The sequence below is a fragment of the Nycticebus coucang genome, chromosome 11 (assembly GCF_027406575.1).
Source record: "Nycticebus coucang isolate mNycCou1 chromosome 11, mNycCou1.pri, whole genome shotgun sequence".
In the NCBI taxonomy this organism is placed as follows: Eukaryota; Metazoa; Chordata; class Mammalia; order Primates; family Lorisidae; genus Nycticebus; species Nycticebus coucang.
Genome location: NC_069790.1, coordinates 109,753,366 through 109,771,535, shown reverse-complemented (window position 1 = coordinate 109,771,535; position 18,170 = coordinate 109,753,366). Strand labels below are relative to the sequence as shown.

Sequence of the window (18,170 nt, the reverse complement as noted above, 5' to 3'; positions counted from 1 at the left end):
TGTAGTCAGGAATGTGGATTTCAGGGTGCCTCCAGTTACCACCTGCGCCTTTATTTACCACCTGATGGTAAATTCTTGCTCTTTCTTGCCAGGTATAGGGGTGTTTGTTCTGCATCAGTGAGTTCGGCCACTTGGTAGGTGGTATTTCCACTTCCTGGGTGGAAGTTAAGCTCTTTTCGGAGTAGTCCTCTCCATAGTGAGTATGGGGGCCTGAGCTAAGGTGCTTTACAAGCCGACCAGACTGCTTTACCTTTGGCCTATCCTAGACTCCATTAATCATTCAGTTTGCTGCCTTTATTCTTTTGGCCTATTTTTTAAACTGAATAGAAAGAAGAGAGGCATTAAAATGGGATTTTCATTGACATAGCTGATTAAAACCTTCACATTCAATTATGTCTCCACAGCAACCTCCAACTCCTGGGCTCAAGCGATTCTTCTGCCTCCACCTCCCAAGTAGCTGGGACTACAGGTGCCTGCCCCAATGCCCAGCTATTTTTTTGGTTGCAGCCGTCATGGGCTGGATTAGAACCCCCCAGCTTAGGTGTATGTGGCTGGCGCCTGCTTGAGCCTGTGATTTTATTTTTAAAAAACCTTTTCTTCAGGCATGTAATCTCTAGAAACATGACATCCTTCTTCTGACAATAGAGTTGAACTGTCTAGTACGATGATAATATAACAGGTAATAAGTGGACAGCTATATTTCATTGTTTTTCTTTTAGTTTGTCACTTAGACCTCCTGAGATCTTGATAGGTAAACTGGTAAGCCTGGATATTTTTAAAAAATAATTTTGCATCTGAATATGTTTTATTTTTTTTTATTATTATTATTTTTTTTTTGTAGAGACAGGGTCTCACTTTATGGCCCTCGGTAGAGTGCCGTGGCCTCACACAGCTCACAGCAACCCCCAACTCCTGGGCTTAGGCGATTCTCTTGCCTCAGCCTCCCGAGTAGCTGGGACCACAGGCGCCCACCACAATGCCCAGCTATTTTTTTGGTTGCAGTTTGGCCGGGGCTGGGTTTGAACCCGCCACCCTCGGTATATGGGGCCGGCGCCCTACCGACTGAGCCACAGGCGCCGCCCTGAACATGTTTTAAAAATCCACATTGTGGGCTGGGCGTCTGTATCCCAGTGGTTAGGCGCTGTCCACATGCACCAGGGCTGGTGGGTTCGAACCTGGCTGGGCCTACTAAACAAACAAACAAAAAAAAAACGGGTGTTGTGGCAGGCACCTGTAGTCCCACCTACTAGGGAACCTGAGGCAAGAGAATCGCTTGAGCCCAAGAGTTTGAGGTTGCTATGAACTATGATGTAACAGCACTCTACAGAGGGTGACAAAGTGAGACTTTGTCTCAATTAAAAAAAAACAAACCAGCTTGGTGCCTCTGGCTCAGCGGCTAGGGTGCCAGCCATAGACACTGGAACTGGTGGGTTTGAATCCATCCTGGACCTGCCAAACAACAATGACAACTACAACCAAAAAATAGTTGGGTGTTGTGGCAGGCACCTGTAGTCCACTTGGGAGGTGGAGGCAAGAGAATCGCTTAAGCCCAAGAGTTTGAGGTTGATGTGAGCTGTGATGCCATGGCACTCTACAGGGTGACATAGTGGGATTCTATCTCAAAAAAAAAAAAAAATCCAAATTGTGCTGACAACACACAAGCCACTGCGAATAATCTTTGTCCAGTGTCATATTTCACTTTAATTATTCAAAAAAAGAGTAGCAGCGTCTTTTCCTTTTCTTCCTTCCTTCTTCCACAACTTATTTTGCCTTTCCACCTTGACTTATTTTTTACCTCAGTTGGGGAACTGCATCTCTGCTAAGAAGATGTAAGCAGAGCGGGTCAGAAAGGGAAGTAATTTGACCTCAGCTTCATATTTGATAATCCCCTCAGAACTCTGAGTCTGGAGATCATTATATCTTCTTGGCATAAAGAAAGAGACCCAGGACGTTGAGTAGCTTGGCCAGTCTGCCTGACTGCAAAGCCTTTTCTCTTTTCTCCACAAAGTAGAGATTTGTATATAGGGGAAAATCTGGTTTGGGGAGCCACAGGCAAGGTAGAGCATTGGTGAAGAACTTGGCCTTTGGAGTCCAAAAGACTTTAGGAAGAAGTTACCTAACTGCTTTGTGAGTTGGATTCCAACCATAGAACAGAGGCAGAGAGCCCTGTTTTACTGTTGTGGTGAGCCTGAGTTAATGCTTACCTGGTGCTTATTACAAAATATGAGTTCGGTAAATGACAGCTTCTCAAGATAAAGATGTGGCAGTGGAGCAAGGCTGACTTAGACCTTACCCCGGAGCTTCTGACCACAGGCAAACCATCCATTCTCACTGACTACAGCTGGATGGACTCATCCAAGGTTATTGCTCTCCTGAAGTACCTGATTCTAAAATAGTGTCACAGTTTTTGAAAAGAGATGTTGAAATAAGAGTCCCATGTATGTTAGGGATAGGATAGGTTGGTTTCCTAGGGAATGGGAGGTATGTTTCTTTAAATCATGTGGCGTATTGCTTTAGACAAAGAATACTTGGCTAGTTCAAAAAAGAGTTGGTTGAAGGATACGGGGACACCCAGTATAAAAGGTCTGCAACTGAAGGTGCTGCCTTTAGCTTTTCAAGTCTCTACAGTTTCTGGTTTTCTTTCTGTTCTTCCTCTTTTTATAGTATTCTACAGCATGGTACACATTTGATAGTTTGTTGCTTAAGGTATTTGAATTGCTGCTGGGCACTCACCGGATCTGGTGACGTGGTAGCTCAAGTTGGTAGTCATCTGCGTTGAATGTGGCCACTTGGGCCTGCCCTTTTAGCTGAAGATGGAGGTTTGCGGAGAATGGAGCCTTAGGAAAGAGCAGGCACAGGAAGTTTGCCAATTATGTTTTTAGTTAGATTATACAAAAAAAGGAAAGATCTAGAAATTAGTTGTGTTTTCTGGAGCCTGGCAGCCCAGTTCCCCAAACTGAAACATGTAGCATTATTTGATGGCAGAGTGCCCCGAAAGCAGGATGAGATTTAATGAGAAAATAATTCTCTTGAAAGTTGATCCTGCCAAGCTAAATTTATAAGTTTGCTGTTGTCACTCTATAATAAACATTGGATATTAATCTTCATGTTTCTCTTGAATTTCTTCCAGAGATATGAAGACTATGGGATGACTCCCCCATCAGGCCCATTGCCAAGGTAAGGTTCTCAAAATGAAGTATATTATCACTTTCTCACATAAGCTGTTTTTTTCAAATTTTGTAAACACATTTATTTTAGCTAGTGTGAGCAGATGCAAAACTCTGAGTTTTGTATATTCTCTTTAACTAGAAGAGGAAGGGAAAAAGTTGGAATTTAAGTTCTGCTTCCAGCCGTGACAGACTAGATAATTTAGACTAGTCCTCTTGCTGAGTATAACTGGAAAAGCTGAGCAAAATATTAAATGTCTTTTAAAAACTCAGAGAAGTAACAGGGCAGTGAAGCAGTATGGGGCCAAGGTCCAGGAAACTCAAGAGAGATGGGCCCTGCGTGGGGCCACTCTGCTCCCAGAGACATCTGTGAGTTCCCTGGGAAGCAGCTGAGAAGCCAGACGAAGTTTTTGACAGACGCATGTTGCTGGGAGAGCAAGGAGGAAAGACCTTGGCAAACATCTCGAGGTTTTTGAGTCTGGACCCTTAGGTGTTATTGCCTAGAATAAGAATGAGTTGTGCTAGATCGGTCCCTCGATCCCTCGGGAACTAAGGCTCAGCTTTGAAAGGTCCCCAGGGATGGCTTCCCGGCAGAAACAGCTGTAAATCCCCTTTAGAGGAAGATAATGTCACTGTGGGGTTTCCATTGTTCTACAGTGTATCACATACATGCACACATCCAGGTGAATATGAGGGGAAAAGAAAATCTAATTTTAAACAAATCAAGAGAAACAGACAATAGAAATGGAACCACAGGAGGTCCAATTATTGGGGTTCTCAAACACAGATGTTAAAATAATGAATGTGCTTAGTAAAGTTAAGGTCCATTGTCCCGGAAGGAGTTGTTTTTTAGGATAAATCACTAAAACAATGCTAAAAGAATACTTAAGTATAAGATTATAAGGAGGCAAGGGCGGTGCCTGTGGCTCAGTGGGCAGGGCGCTGGCCTCATATACGGAGGGTGATGGGTTTAAACCCAGCCCAGGCCAAACTGCAACCAAAAAATAGCTGGGCGTTGTGGCGGGCGCCTGTAGTCCCAGGTACTTGGGAGGCTGAGGCAAGAGAATCGCCTAAACCCAGGAGTTGGAGGTTGCTGTGAGCTGTGTGACACCCTGGCACTCTACCGAGGGCCATAAAGTGAAACTCTGTCTCTACAGGAAAAAAAAAAAAAAGATTATAAGGAGTAATAAAATAATTTAAAAATAACCCAAAAGAAGGTAGGAAATGGGAGAAAAAGAATATAGTTTTGGTAGTATTGGCAGGACATACAGAAAGGCAATCATAATATGATAGAAATCGAAATTCAAATATGAAGATAATTATAGTAAATGTTAATAACTAAATATTCTAATTAAAAGACAAATGTTAATTGGATATAAAACTATATTTGGCTTATGAAATACTTAAAAATATGAAGATGCAGAAAGGTTACAGATTTGAACAACATAATTAATCAATTTGACCTAATTGACTACACAGAACACTAAACTCAATAACTGTGAAATAGTCCTTCTTTTAAAATACATTTTAAAAATTTACCAGATGCCGGGGCGGCCCCTGTGGCTCAAGGAGTAGTGTGCCAGTCCCATATGCCGGAGGTGGTGGGTTCAAACCCAGCCCTGGCCAAAAATCACAAAAAAAAAAAAAAAAAAAAAAAATTTACCAGATGCTGGGCCATAGCAAATCTTCACAGATTTCAAAGAAGTGAACTCACTCGGAGCATATTTGCTAGCCCTAGTAAAATTAAGTTAGAAACAGTAACAAAAGATATTAGAAAATCCCTATGTTTGCTAGTTAATCAGCATCCTTCTAAAATAATCCCTGATACTCTGAAGAAAACACAGTGGAAATTAAAACCTAACCTAAAATGAATAATAGTGAAAATGAAACATACTAAAAGTTGTGGGATATAGCTATAGCCATGTTTAAGGAAGAATTTATTGCCTTAAATCAGCAGTTCTCAACCTGTGGGTCGCGACCCCTTTTTAACAATGAAAATACATTGCAGCATTAGGAAGGTTGAGAACCACAGCCTTAAGTGAATACATTTGCAAAGGAAAATGACTGAAAATCAGTTATCTAAGAATTCTTCTCAAGATGTGAGAAAAGAAGATCCAGGCGGCACCTGTGGCTCAAAGGAGTAGGGTGGCAGGTTCAAACCCAGCCCTGGCCAAAAACTGCAAAAAAAAAAAAAAAAGAAAAAAGAAGATTCAATTAAACTTGAAGGAAGGAAATAAAGATAATGACATATATAAATGAAATGGAAAATAAATACCATGGTAGAAAAAATCAGTAAAGCCAAAAATTCTTTTAAAACTAATAAAACTGATAAACCTCTGGCAAGTTTGATCAAATAATCTGTATGACATATTATCTATAAGAAGAATGGAAAAGATAAATTAATCCAGATTTCATAGACATTAACAAGGTTTAGCTGGGTGTGGCAGCTCATGTCTATCATCCCAGTTGCTCAGGAGGCTGAGGAAGGAGGATTGCTTTGAGGTCTGGAGTTTGAGTCCATCTTGGATAACATAGTGAGACTTCTTTCTCTAAAAAGAGTAAAAATTACATGGGCTTGGTGGCACCCTGTAGCTCCAGCTCCTCAGTGGCTAAGGCAGGAAGATCACTTGAGCCCAGGAGTTTGAGACTGCCAGTGAGCTGTGATTGCTCCATTGCACATCAGCCTGGGCAACAGAGTGAGACTCCGTCTCTTTTATGAATTCATTTTTGTTCATAAATTTGAAATGGAAAAATTCCCAGAAAGAAAAATCCTGAATCGTCATATAACTATTTAAAAAATAGAAATCACTATTAAAATTCTTCCCCCAAAGAAAGCTCCAGGCCAGGTGGCTTAAATAGTGAATTCTGCCAATTGCTGAAGGAAGAAAAGGTGCCAGTGTTATACAAACTCTGTCAAGAAACAGAAAAAGGGGCCGTGCACAGTGGCTCACTCCTGTAATCCTGGCACTTTGAGAGGCCAAGGTGGGTGGATTGCCTGAGCTCACTGGTTTGAGACCAGCCTGAGCCAGAGTGAGACCTCCTCTCTAAAAATAGCCGGGTGATGTGATGGGTGCCTATAGTCCCAGGTACTTGGGAGGCTGAGGCAAGAGAATCACTTGAGCCCAAGAGTTTGAGGTTGCTGTGAGCTATGATGCCACAGCACTCTATCGAGGGTGACAAAGTAAGACTGTCTCAAAAAAAAAAAAAAAGAAAAGAAACAAAAAGGGGAACTATCCCCAGCTCATTTTGTGAGACGAGATCACCTTGATGCAAAGGACAAAGACAAAAGTGCAAAGAAGAAAACATCCAGGGCCAGTTTCTCATGAACACTCAGAAGAAAAACATGAAAGTAAACATCAGGGGACATATCTGGCAATATATACAAAAGAATATCACATTGCAACCCAATTGGGTTTATTCCAGCAATGCCAGGGGGATTTAGCATTTAAAAAAATCAAGCTGTGTGATTTATTACTTCAAGGAGAGAATAAAGGAGGAAGATTTTCTCATTTCAATAGATACAGCATGTGATGAAATTCAACATCCATTAGTGGTAAATATCTAAGCAAACAAAGAATAGGAGTGAATTCTATTCTGAGCAAAAGCTTCTGGGCAAATATTATTTAATGGTGAAAGGTTAAAAGCCTTCCCTGAGAACAGGAGCAAGAGAGAGATACCTGCTCAAGTTACTGCTATTCAAGATTGCCCAGGGGTTCCTAGCCAGGGTAACAAGGCAAGAAAAAGAAACAAACAAAGGAAAGAATTAAAAAAATGTAAGAATGGCTCGGCGCCTGTGGCTCAAGTGGCTAAGGCACCAGCCACATACACCTGAGCTGGCGGGTTCGAATCCGCCCCGGACCAAACCAAACAACAATGATGGCTGCAACCAAAAAATAGCCAGGCATTGTGGTGGGCACCTGTAGTCCCAGCTACTTGGGAGGCGGAGGCAGGAGACTCGCTTGAGCCCAGGAGTTGGAGGTTGCTGTGAGCTATAATGCCACAGCACTCTACCCAGGGCAACAGCTTAAGGCTCTGTCTCAAAAAAATTAAATAAATAATAAATAAGAATAATAATTTATTCGCAGATAATTATAATTTTGTGTCATCAAATCCTAAAGTGTCAATACATTAGTTGTTATAATTAAGGGAATTTAACAAGATCACTAGCTAGCAAGACACCTAAACTTTAAGGTAACTAAATATCAGATCAGTGTACAATAATTGTTTCATTTCTATACACAAGCAACAAAAAAGAAAGAATTTTCAAAGATACCACTTAGAAGAGCATTTATTATTTATTTTTCTTTTTTTTGAGACAGATTTTCACTATGTCGCCCTGGGTGGAGTACCGTGGTGCCACAGCTCACAGCAACCTCAAACTCTTGGGATTAAGCGATTCTGTTGCCTCGGCCTCCCAAGTAGCTGGGACTATAGGCACCCACCACAACGCCCAGCGCCCAGCTATTTTTTTGGTTGTAGTTGTCATTGTTTGGCAGACCCGGGCTGGATTCGAACCCACCAGCTCTGGTGTATGTGGTTGGTGCCCTAGCTGCTGAGCTATAGGCACAAGCCTAGAATAGCATTTAGAAATAAATAACACTTCAGAATAAATCTTCCGAAGATGCTTAAGCCTTGTAAAGAAAGATGTTCATGGATTAGACAACTCAGTATTTTTAAATGTCACTTCTCCTCAAGTGAGCTGTAGATTTAATGTAATCCCATTCAAATCATAGTAGTTTCTTTTTTTAAATATGTGTAAACTGACAAGCTTATTCTAAAATATATATGGACCTGCATAGGGTCAAGAATAGACAAGACACTTTGAGAAAGAAGACTAAGATGTTAGGACACTTCTAGATGGTACGAATTACTGTTGAGTGGGTAAGACGGTTTAGTATCACTGTGAGGCTAGACACGTGCACCAGTACGCCACACACCTGTGGACGTCATTGGTTTACCACAAAGATGGCATTGTGGTAAAGCAGCGACTCTCAGAAATCAAACCCAGCCGTCCCTTCCGTGACCAGAAGACTCACAAAAGTAGGAATGTTATGTTTCCTACTTACTTTTTTCTGTTACTTTTCTTTATGCTTGCTCATTTTCAGAGGGGTTTCTTTGTTTTTCCCCACCCTTCCTCCTTTTCGCCTTTGTGGGCCAAAGCTAAAAAGGTAAGAGTAGTGAGGAGAGCTTAGGTGAAGCAGCGGTGAAGTCAGAGACAGGGGACCATGTGCTCTGGTCTGCACGGGCTAGTCCCATGTCACCCATGGCTTTATTCTCGAAAGTGTTCAGGTGTGGGCAATACATTTTATGATCACCCAAGTTAAAGGAATGTAGCGTATTTGGGTTACACACAGTGTAGGATAAAGGTGATGCAAATGTGGGGGGTGGGGGTAGGAAGAATTGAGTGAAGGGCAAGAGCTAGTTCATGAGTGGATGGCTCAGAGATTGTGGGTAGGTGAGGTGTGGGCTCCAGTTTCCAGATCTTGAAGGAAGAGCGTGCCTCATGTTAAGCTCTTAGATCTGTCAAGTCAGAGATGACAGACGTCTCTTTTCTGAGGCCAATCTAAAACAATAGCAACTATGTAAAGAAAGCCACCTCCATAGCCTGGGTTCTAGTTTACGAGGCACACTTCAGAAACAACACTGCAGGGTGAGTGCTGGTCAGTCCCGGTTCTCACCACACTGGCTTCATCGGTTAATTACTGTTTCACTGTCATTTTCATAGAACTGTCGTCAACTGGAACCTTTTTTTATTCTTGAATTTTCTTCAGAAGAGTGGTTCTCAGGATGGGGTCTTTGAGACCCTTTCAGGAGGTCTAAGCTATTTTTGTAATTTATTAGGATGTTACTTGCCTTTTTTTTTTTTAATTATGTTGACACTTGTGCTAAGGTGCAACAGCCATGGTGGGGGAGACTGCTGGTCCTCAGTGTCGGTCCAGGCAGTGCCAGACTGGATGAGCAGGGATTGTTTCTTCACTGCAGTGTGATCGAAGTTAAAAACACGCACACCCAAAACCCACCAGTTTTATGTTAGCACATCCTTGAGGAAGTAGTACAAATTATTAATTTTATAAAAACTAGACCCTAGTTGTTAACAGTCTGTGTGAAGGAAGAGGAAATACCCTGTATGTATAAAGCATTTCTGCTGAATACAGAAGTTTTAAGGCAAAGCCCTTGCTCCGTGTTTGGAGTTGAGACTGAACTGAATTAACTGCTTTTGTGCTTTTGACTTGAACAAACAGATGTCGTATTAAGACCAGAGTGTTTGGCAGACATTGTCTCAAAAATGAACAAAGTGAGCCAGTCACTTGAAGGAAAGCAACTGACAGCATTTGGTACTAAGGATAAAATTGAGCTTTCAAGCGAAAATTTGAATTTTGGAAACTTTTGTCTGCTGCATTGAAATTGACAGCTTCCTAGTACCTAAAGACTTTTCTAGATGAACTCAGTAATATTAATGAATAGGATATTTGATACTGCAGAATGAGATATAATAAAATTGGGATGTGTATAACTCAGTGAACTAGTATTTTCCAAATGATGGATGTCATAAAATCACGCAAGGGTTAACGATCATTCAAAGTGCAAGGTAGAATTGTGGGTTTTAAATGTAACAGAGTACAAAAAAATTCATTGATGTTTCAGATGATATTATTTCAAATTCTGCATTGCAATGAACCCCTCAGGACCTACCCTATTGAGTTTTGATGTGGTATCAAAAAGAGTGTCTGAAATACTCTTTGAATATTATCTGAAAAGGCTTTTAAAATCTGTCTTCCTTTTCCAGTTCTTTCTATTCTGTGAGGCAGGATTTTCCTCCTCAAATAACTTATAGCAGCTGATTTAAGGCAAAGTATATGAGAATCCAGGTACCTTCTACTAAGGAAATATGAATAAAATATAAAAGAGTGCCACTCTTCTCACTAATTTTTTTTTGAGGAGGAGAAGTTAGAGAATTTAGTTAATTTAATAAAAAATATTGTGTTAATATGTAATAAGTTTATATTGTTTTTATTGACTTTAAAATAAGTATTTAATAAAATTATCAACTTTAATTTCTAGTATGGTGACTATTGGTAGAGTTGGTGATTTTATGAGTAGAACAGGTTGGAGGAGTACTTTAGCACACTAGTTTCCAGAGTTGGTGGGCAACAGAATCATCTGTAGCGTTAGAGATTGTGTTTGAATTTGTCTGGGTGTGGCAAGGGCATCCCATGTTCATTTTCCCTGGGTGGTGCTGATAAGCAGCAGGGTGACAGCTGCAGTGTTAGCGAGAGGCCAGAGATTAACAGGCCCTGGAACGTCAGCTGTGCCTCCATTTGATCTGGAAGGTAAAGTATTTCTTCCATTTTTTTTTTTAAAGACAAAGTCTCACTTTGTCGCCCTCCATGAAGTGCTGTGGTATCATAGCTCACAGCAACCTTCAACTCTTGGGCTTAAGCAATTCTTTTGCCTCAGCCTTCTGAGCAGCTCTACAGGTACCCACCATAACGCCTGGCTATTTTTAGAGATGGGGTCTCGCTCTTGCTCAGGCTGGTCTTGATCCTGTAAGCTCAGGCAATCCAGCCACCTCGGCCTCCCAGAGTGCTAGGATTACAGGTGTGAGCCACTGCGCCCAGTAGCCTTTTTTTTTTTTGATGGAAAAAATGTATCTAGTCATGGGACAGAGATTGGTCAATGTCAGCTGTCCTCCAGGCCTGCTCTCAGTGCCGGAGATAGAGGCAAATAGAAGTCCCTGCCGTCAGGGAACAGGAAAAATGTGTTCTGGCCTCTGGGAAAGGAGATGGCTGAGCAGGTAGACACATGGGCTGGGGTGGGCCTAGTGGGTCTCAGAGCTAGGGCTTGGTATCCTGATGCTCATGTGTGCTTTGCCTTCAGGCCAAGTCTTGGCTCCGGTTTGCTGCAGTCTTCAGAGTTGGCACCTCCTGAGTCCCAGCAGCCGCAAGCAGTGGCCGAAGCCCCTTTTGCTGCCCGTGGGATCTATACTGAGGAGATGCCATCAGTAGCCCGGCCTCGGCCTGTTGGGGGCACCACAGGTACACAAGACTGTTTAGTTGGCATTTCTGAGCTGTAGGACTTGTGCTTTTTGGCTAACTTGGGGAAGACCACATGTCAGACCTTCTGGAGCACTGGTGTCCAGCATGCAGCAGTCTGGTCCCCTGGGCAGGGCTGTTGTCCCTCGGATCCTATCGGAGATAAAGGCAGGGCCCTGGGAAATGGAAAGTGGCTGAGATCCCCAAGGCTGACAGCTACTGATCTCCTGAGCCAGCCCCTTCTCATGTAATTCTCAGCATGCCGCCTCCAGAAGAAACATTTCTAAATCTTTACAGAAAAAGGAAGAGCGGTCTGAGCCCTTGGCATGACATGAAAATGTGTTTGTTTTAAAGAAGTTTGCTTCTCCAGCTTGTAAGGGGCAGCTGTCAAAGTGCTGGACAGTGACAGGAGGGAGATTTTTGTTTTCTTTTGTCACTTTGGGGAGGGCACAAGTGCTGTTTTCTCCTAATACCCTAACACCCCGTTTTCCACTTCCACCTTGTTAATCTTCTTCCCTTCTCTTACTTCCTCGTCACTTTTTCCTGCCCTGTGCCCAAGTCTTGCCTCCTCTGCTACTACACACAGGCAGAGGCAGTGGTGTGAGGCCTGTGAGAAGGCGTGGCTGCTGTGGCACTGTCCTAGCTCCTTTCTGCTCAGTCAAGTCCTGATTAAAAGAATTATCTTAGGGGGCAGCGCCTGTGGCTCAAAGGAGTAGGGTGCCAGCCCCACATAACGGAGGTGGCAGGTTCAAACCCAGGCCCAGCCAAAAATTGCAAAAAAAAAAAAAGAATTATCTTAGTGTGGTTGCTGGGTTACTAGGACAGCTTTCACCTGATGATGTAATAGCAAACAATTACATTTTCTGAAGTGACCTTCTCATCACTTTGTCATTTTTGTGTCTTTGCACACAGCTGCTTAAAAAAAAAAATTAGGATTTAAAGGATTTTGCTTTCACTATTCCCTGGACTTCAGATACAATTTTTATATTTATTTTTATCTTTTAAAGACAGAATCTCACTCTGTCTTCTGGACTAGAGTGCAGTGGTGTCATCATAGCTCACGGCAATGAACGGTGAATAGCTGGGATTACAGATGCATACCACCACGCCTGGCTAATTTTTCCATTTTTTATAGGGATGGGGTCTTGCTGTGTTACCAGGCTGGTCTCAAACTCCTGGCCTTCAGCAATCCTCCCCCCTTGACCTCCCAGAGTGCTAGTATTACAGGCATGAGCTATACCCAGTCTCAGATAAAAATTTATACAGCATATCTCCATATAGGAAATAAAGTTCCCAGTTAATGTTCTTAAACGTATTTTTTTTTTTTTTTGTAGAGACAGAGTTTCACTTTATGGCCCTTGGTAGAGTGCCGTGGTGTCACATAGCTCACAGCAACCTCCAACTCCTGGGCTTAAGTGATTCTCTTGCCTCAGCCTCCCGAGTAGCTGGGACTACAGGCGCCCGCCACAACGCCGGCTATTTTTTGGTTGCAGTTCGGCCGGGGCCGAAAAAGAGGTGCACCACCCTCGGTATATGGGGCTGGCGCCTTACCGACTGGCCACAGGTTGCTGCCCTCTTAAACGTATTTTAACATGCTCAATTTCTAGAAATTTTGAAGCCAGAGAGAAAGTAGATTTTGTTTTTAAAAATTCTAAAATATATTTATTAGTCAATGTTTATAATTTGGTTTACTTATAAAAGTATAATAGTACATTCAATGTAAAGAAACTGGACTTTTTAAAGACCACAATTAAAATTTAGAGATTACATTTATTTTTTCTGTATTCAATTTTTTTGATTTTAGAAATAGAGTTATAAGCACCTGTATCTTAACAATCTAACTTCTCTTAGTTTTTGTCAGTTTTTGAGACACATGTAAATGAGAAAAGGACGTACTTTCCAAATTTTGTTAAGGTAAAAGAGAAATAAATGATGTTTTCTGAATTGAATGTCCTCAATAATTATAATTAGATTAGGAATGAATTTATTTTCAGAAAATGAGTTGAAAAGAAAAGGAAAAAAATGTTTGTCTGAGAGTTTTGTTTCAATTGTTGAACCCAGAATAAATCCTCTTCAAATGCTTGATGTTCATAAGCAATTGGTCTGAAGGTCTTTGTAATTCCCTAGATTTTCTTTCTTTCTTTTTTTTTTTTTTTAGAGACAGAGTCTCACTTTGTCACCCTCAGTAGAGTACTGTGGCATCACAGCTCACAGCAACCTCCAATTCCTGGGGTCAGGCGATTCTCTTCCCTCAGTCTCCCGAGCAGTTGGGACTACAGGTGACCGCCACAACGCCCAGCTATTTTTTTTGTTGTTGCAGTTTGGCCGGGGCTGGGTTCGAACACACCACCCTCGGTATATGGGGCTGGCACCCTACCCATTAAGCCACAGGCACCACCAATTCCCTAGATTTTCAAATGTAACTATACTTTATAGTTGATTTCCCTAATAGGTCCAACAGAAGTCAAGTGGAACAGCTAAGAGACCCCTTCCAGAACCATAGCAAGGGGCAGTGCCCAGCAGGGCTGAGCAGGGATTCTTTTTTTTTTTTTTTTGTAGAGACAGAGTCTCACTTTATGGCCCTCGGTAGAGTGCTGTGGCCTCACACAGCTCACAGCAACCTCCAACTCCTGGGCTTAAGCGATTCTCTTGCCTCAGCCTCCCGAGTAGCTGGGACTACAGGCGCCCGCCACAAAGAGCAGGGATTCTTACATGGCATTGTCTGAGACTCTAATTGGTACCTCCAAATTATAGGTTACTCCTTTGTTTCCTAAAACTTCAACTCATAACTGGTTGATACTATAAAAGCGATACTATTTCATTTGTGAAAGTCAGTTGGTGCTTCTAAAAGAGGTGCACCTCCTAAAAGAGGCTGCCTCCCTCACCTCTATGTAGTTTAAAAACAGAGTTTCTGTTTCTGGTACAACTCTGCATACTTTGAAAAATTCTTAAAGTTATCTTACTGTATTTTTACAAAAGCTCAGAGTCACTCATTTATTTTCCCCATTCATTTTTTCATTTTCCTTTTTGAAAGCTGAATCTTTAAAGACAGGAAGTGTTACATGTTAAATAATTTATTTTCCTATTTTCTGACTTTCTGGAGAATATACACATTTATAATGTCAATCAAGAAAGTAGTTCATATTGGGTGAGAGGCTAAGGAAAAAAAAAGTAGTGTAGGCGAATTTCAAATTTGCAGTAATTGGTGGATATTTTTCCATGATGGTCTTCGAGGAGATTCTTGCATTTTGCATTGCCTGTTAGCTGACAAAATAAATAATGTACCCCCCCCCCCATCTTAACAAGATTTCCTGTACTTCACAGGTGTTTTGGTCTGCAGCCAGTTTTGCTTCTCCCGTTAATTGTTGTGTATTTGAACCTTGCTGGCAACACGGCATGTATCCTAACAAAATTCAGATCTTTTTTTTTTTTTTTAATCTCAGATTAACATGAGGGTACCAGTGATTAGGTTACAGTGTTTGCATTTGTTAGGTGACTTCCCTGTGGTCATTGTGTCTCTCACGCAGGAGGTGTACCATATACTCCACCCTTACGTTGTGCATATTCAGTGGGAGCATGACAAAGATGTATTAATTTTTAATCGAAAAATGTAGAAGAACATAGAAATCCCATCTATCAAACACTTGAAGATTATTATTTTTGATAATTAATCACGAAATTATGTAAACATTTGTTTGACTATAGAAATGTATCAAATGTGTATATCTAAAAATGACCAAAAAGAAAATAGTACCCAGGGAAAAATTTACAACAGGTTGTGGCCAAGAGGTATTTTCGTTAGAGAGTATAGCTCATGGAAATTGATAAAGGGGCAAAGAGAAGATCAGTGGGCAAAGGATGAAGAGAAAGAATTCAACAAGAGAAATTTATATGTGTGTATATCGTAGAAAAGTAAGCGTAGAGAAAGGCCCAATTTTGAAAATGATTTAAAAATGCGAATTAAAGCCACTGTGAGGCATCATTTCAGTTGTGAAATTATTTTTATAATAACATGGTAAAATTAGCATATTCTTCATCTGTACAATGGGATAGTGGTACTTATCTCTTGAGTTTGTTTGGCTGATTAAAGAAGATGACAGATGTAAAGTACTCAAAATAGTGCCCGGCATGTCATAAGCTTTCAATAAATCGTAGCTCCCATTATTCTTAACACTATTATATTTTTGCAGTGGTGTTGTAAATCATTAAACTTCCGCAAAGTGGTTTGGCAGTAGGATTCATGGAGCCTCTGATTTGGTATTTTCACTTCTGGGAATCTAGGCTCACTCCCTAAAATCCAAAATAATGGGGGGACAACTACATATGCCAGGGTATTTGTAATCATAAAAAATGTTAGCTCTCCTAAATACCCAGTGATAAAGGGATGCATTAGTAAATGTGCAGCTATTTAAAATAGAGAGAGCCAGATGCAGAGAGGTTCATGCCTGTAATCAGAGCACTACGGGAAGATTGAGGCCAGGAGTTTTAAGACCAGCTTGGGCAACATAGTGAGACTCTGTCTCTGTAATTTTTTTTTTTTTATTAACTGGGCGTGGTGGCACATGCCTATAGTCTTAGCTACTTGGGAGGCTGAGGTGGGAGGATCACTTAAGCCGGCACTCCAGCCTGAGTGACAGAGCAAGACCCTGTCTCTAAAAATGAGTAAACGAATGAATTTAAGTCATAAAAAGCCAGAAAGGAGGAACTTAGGATTTACTGGTTGTCTCCTATATGTTGAACGTGAATTTTTTTATCCCTCAATTCTTGAAATAACTCACAGAGGCATATTTCTATCCTCAATGGAGAAGTACAGGGTCCTGTTGGGGCTCAGGGTCACGCAGCACAGGCAGCTGAGCTGGGCTCCATGTTAGATCACGGAGGAGCCTGTTCTGTGATGTTATATGAATAAAGTAGGAGACAAAATTCTGTCCAAATTACGATTCCAGCTGCTCTTGTGGCTTAACACAAAGGTGTGCTGCTCACCCTGTGCGATTGTTTGCACCTTCGGAGATGATGGGGATTGCTGTGTGGCGTCTGTGGCTCTTTGCAAGGTTTGCTCAAGCTGCATCTGTTGGGCAAACAGTAACTGATAGTCCTGACAACGGTAACACCGTTAGGGATTTGCAGTGACTGACAGGGGCTCCAGTATGGTGCATTGCTCTGACCTGTTATCAGTTTATGTCCAGCTATATTTGTAGGGAAGCTCTTTTTTTTTTAATGTAGTTGATTCATGAGGTTGTTAATTAGCCAACCAGAGCAGGAGCAGTACTACACTTACAGATGGAAGAGGCTGCCTCCCTCTGCTCTGAGAATGCTCAGGGTCGTTGCAGTACCACTCTGAGCATCCTGGGTGGAACAGCTGATCTCAGGGGCCTTTGGTGGAAATAAGTACTCTATTTCATAGTGCTTACAGATTAATCCCTTAATTTGCAAAATAGGGATGTTTTCCATAGGCCACAAATAGGTGAAGGGGAAACATACTGGTTAATGCCTGGCTTACCCAGGCACGCTGGACCTGGATGCCTGAGTGTAGGAGAAGTAGCTTCAGAGAATCTTCTGGCTTTGCCATAGGCATACCTCACCGACAAGGCTAGGGGATGGTTTTAATTGTGCTAGAGCTAAATTACAGAAACAATATAATGAAAATGTACCTTAATATTCTGAATTCAAATGAGTATATAACTTGCCTTTTAACAGAAAAGGTGTATTATATATCCAGTTCCTTGTGAATCTCATAGCCACAAGCAGAAAGAGGCCAGGTTTTAATCTCCTTTACTCCCCTCCACTTCCCTGTTTGCTCACAGTTTTTAGCATCTGACTTTTGAAAAGTGGCTCCAGAGCCTTTCACTCCATTTTCAATAAATGAGCTCATTCTTTCTTCCAAACTTTACAGAAAGGAAGGGAAGGTGCCCTCTACTGTGCTCTTTATCCCAGTCCTGATGGCCAGTCAGGAAAAGAAAAGCATCACTGTTAACTTCTGGATTAAAAGGAAATAAAAGCCCAGGAACCAAGATCTTGCCATCTGTTTTTCTTACAAAGTGTCATCTCTGGACATAGGATTGGTGCCGAGTTTGAACCGTGTCCATTACCGCTTGTCCTTAACGGGATGCAGTGGTCAGAGCTGACAGTGTCTTTCTTGGCACCCTCTGTCTCCCTCTTATGAACACTGACCCGACCTCTCTGCTGTGTCCCTTCCAGGCTCCCAGATCCAGCACCTGACCCAGGTGGGAATAGCGAGCAGAATCGGGGCTCAGCCGGTGGAAATCCCACCAAGCAGAGGTGGCCAGTACGGAGGGCCAGGCTGGCCTTCATATGGGGAAGATGAAGGGGGCCGGAGAGAGGCCGTGAGTATCTTGTGTTTGGGTTGTTATTAAAAACGTAGACATAATCACTTAATTTAGCTGCTTCTGCTTTGGGGCTCCCTTTCTGAAACTTTTCTTTAAAAAGGTTTTAATCTCCTTTATTGCCCTCCACTGGTTGTGCTTTTGCTTATAGTTTTTAGCATCTGGCTTTTAAAAAGTGTACAGGTTTTCTCGAGGCAGACTTCAGACTTGAGTGAATTTGAATCTATAGGTGATGAAAATCTGTGTGATCTCTATTTAAATACTCATGACCTTACCTCCCATTTGTGCTTCATTGTGGGCTTATTAGTGTCATTTGCAACATGACCACCTCGAGTAGGTGATTTTGTAATAAGCACACAGTTTGGGGTGCTTTAAGGCATGCAGTGTCTTTTTGAAGCTTCTGTTACTCACTATGGACACAGATTATTTCCACAAGTATTTTCATTTATTTTTCTCAAAACTTTTTTGTCCTCAAGAGGTAAATTAATGTATGAAACCAAAATGTTACCTTTTGTTTTATCCTTATCGTTATGCTACAACTTCCCTGGCATTTCTGTGCCTTGCCAGCTGACATGGTAGATTCTTCTGTGGTTGGATGCTCTTACTCAGTGAGAGGAAATTAGCTT

At 41.7% G+C, this 18,170-nt stretch overlaps 1 protein-coding gene across 2 annotated transcripts in view; it reads left to right on the top strand.

Moving 5' to 3' along the window:
- Positions 1 to 18,170, top strand: part of KIAA1549 (KIAA1549 ortholog) — a 147,327-nt gene that overhangs the window by 128,072 nt on the left and 1,085 nt on the right. For both annotated transcript variants that reach the window (XM_053553717.1, XM_053553716.1), the window contains exons 17-19: positions 3,131 to 3,177; positions 11,046 to 11,203; positions 17,399 to 17,544. In XM_053553717.1, coding sequence (XP_053409692.1) covers positions 3,131 to 3,177; positions 11,046 to 11,203; positions 17,399 to 17,544 — 351 coding nt within the window. The remainder of the gene's footprint in view (positions 1 to 3,130; positions 3,178 to 11,045; positions 11,204 to 17,398; positions 17,545 to 18,170) is intronic.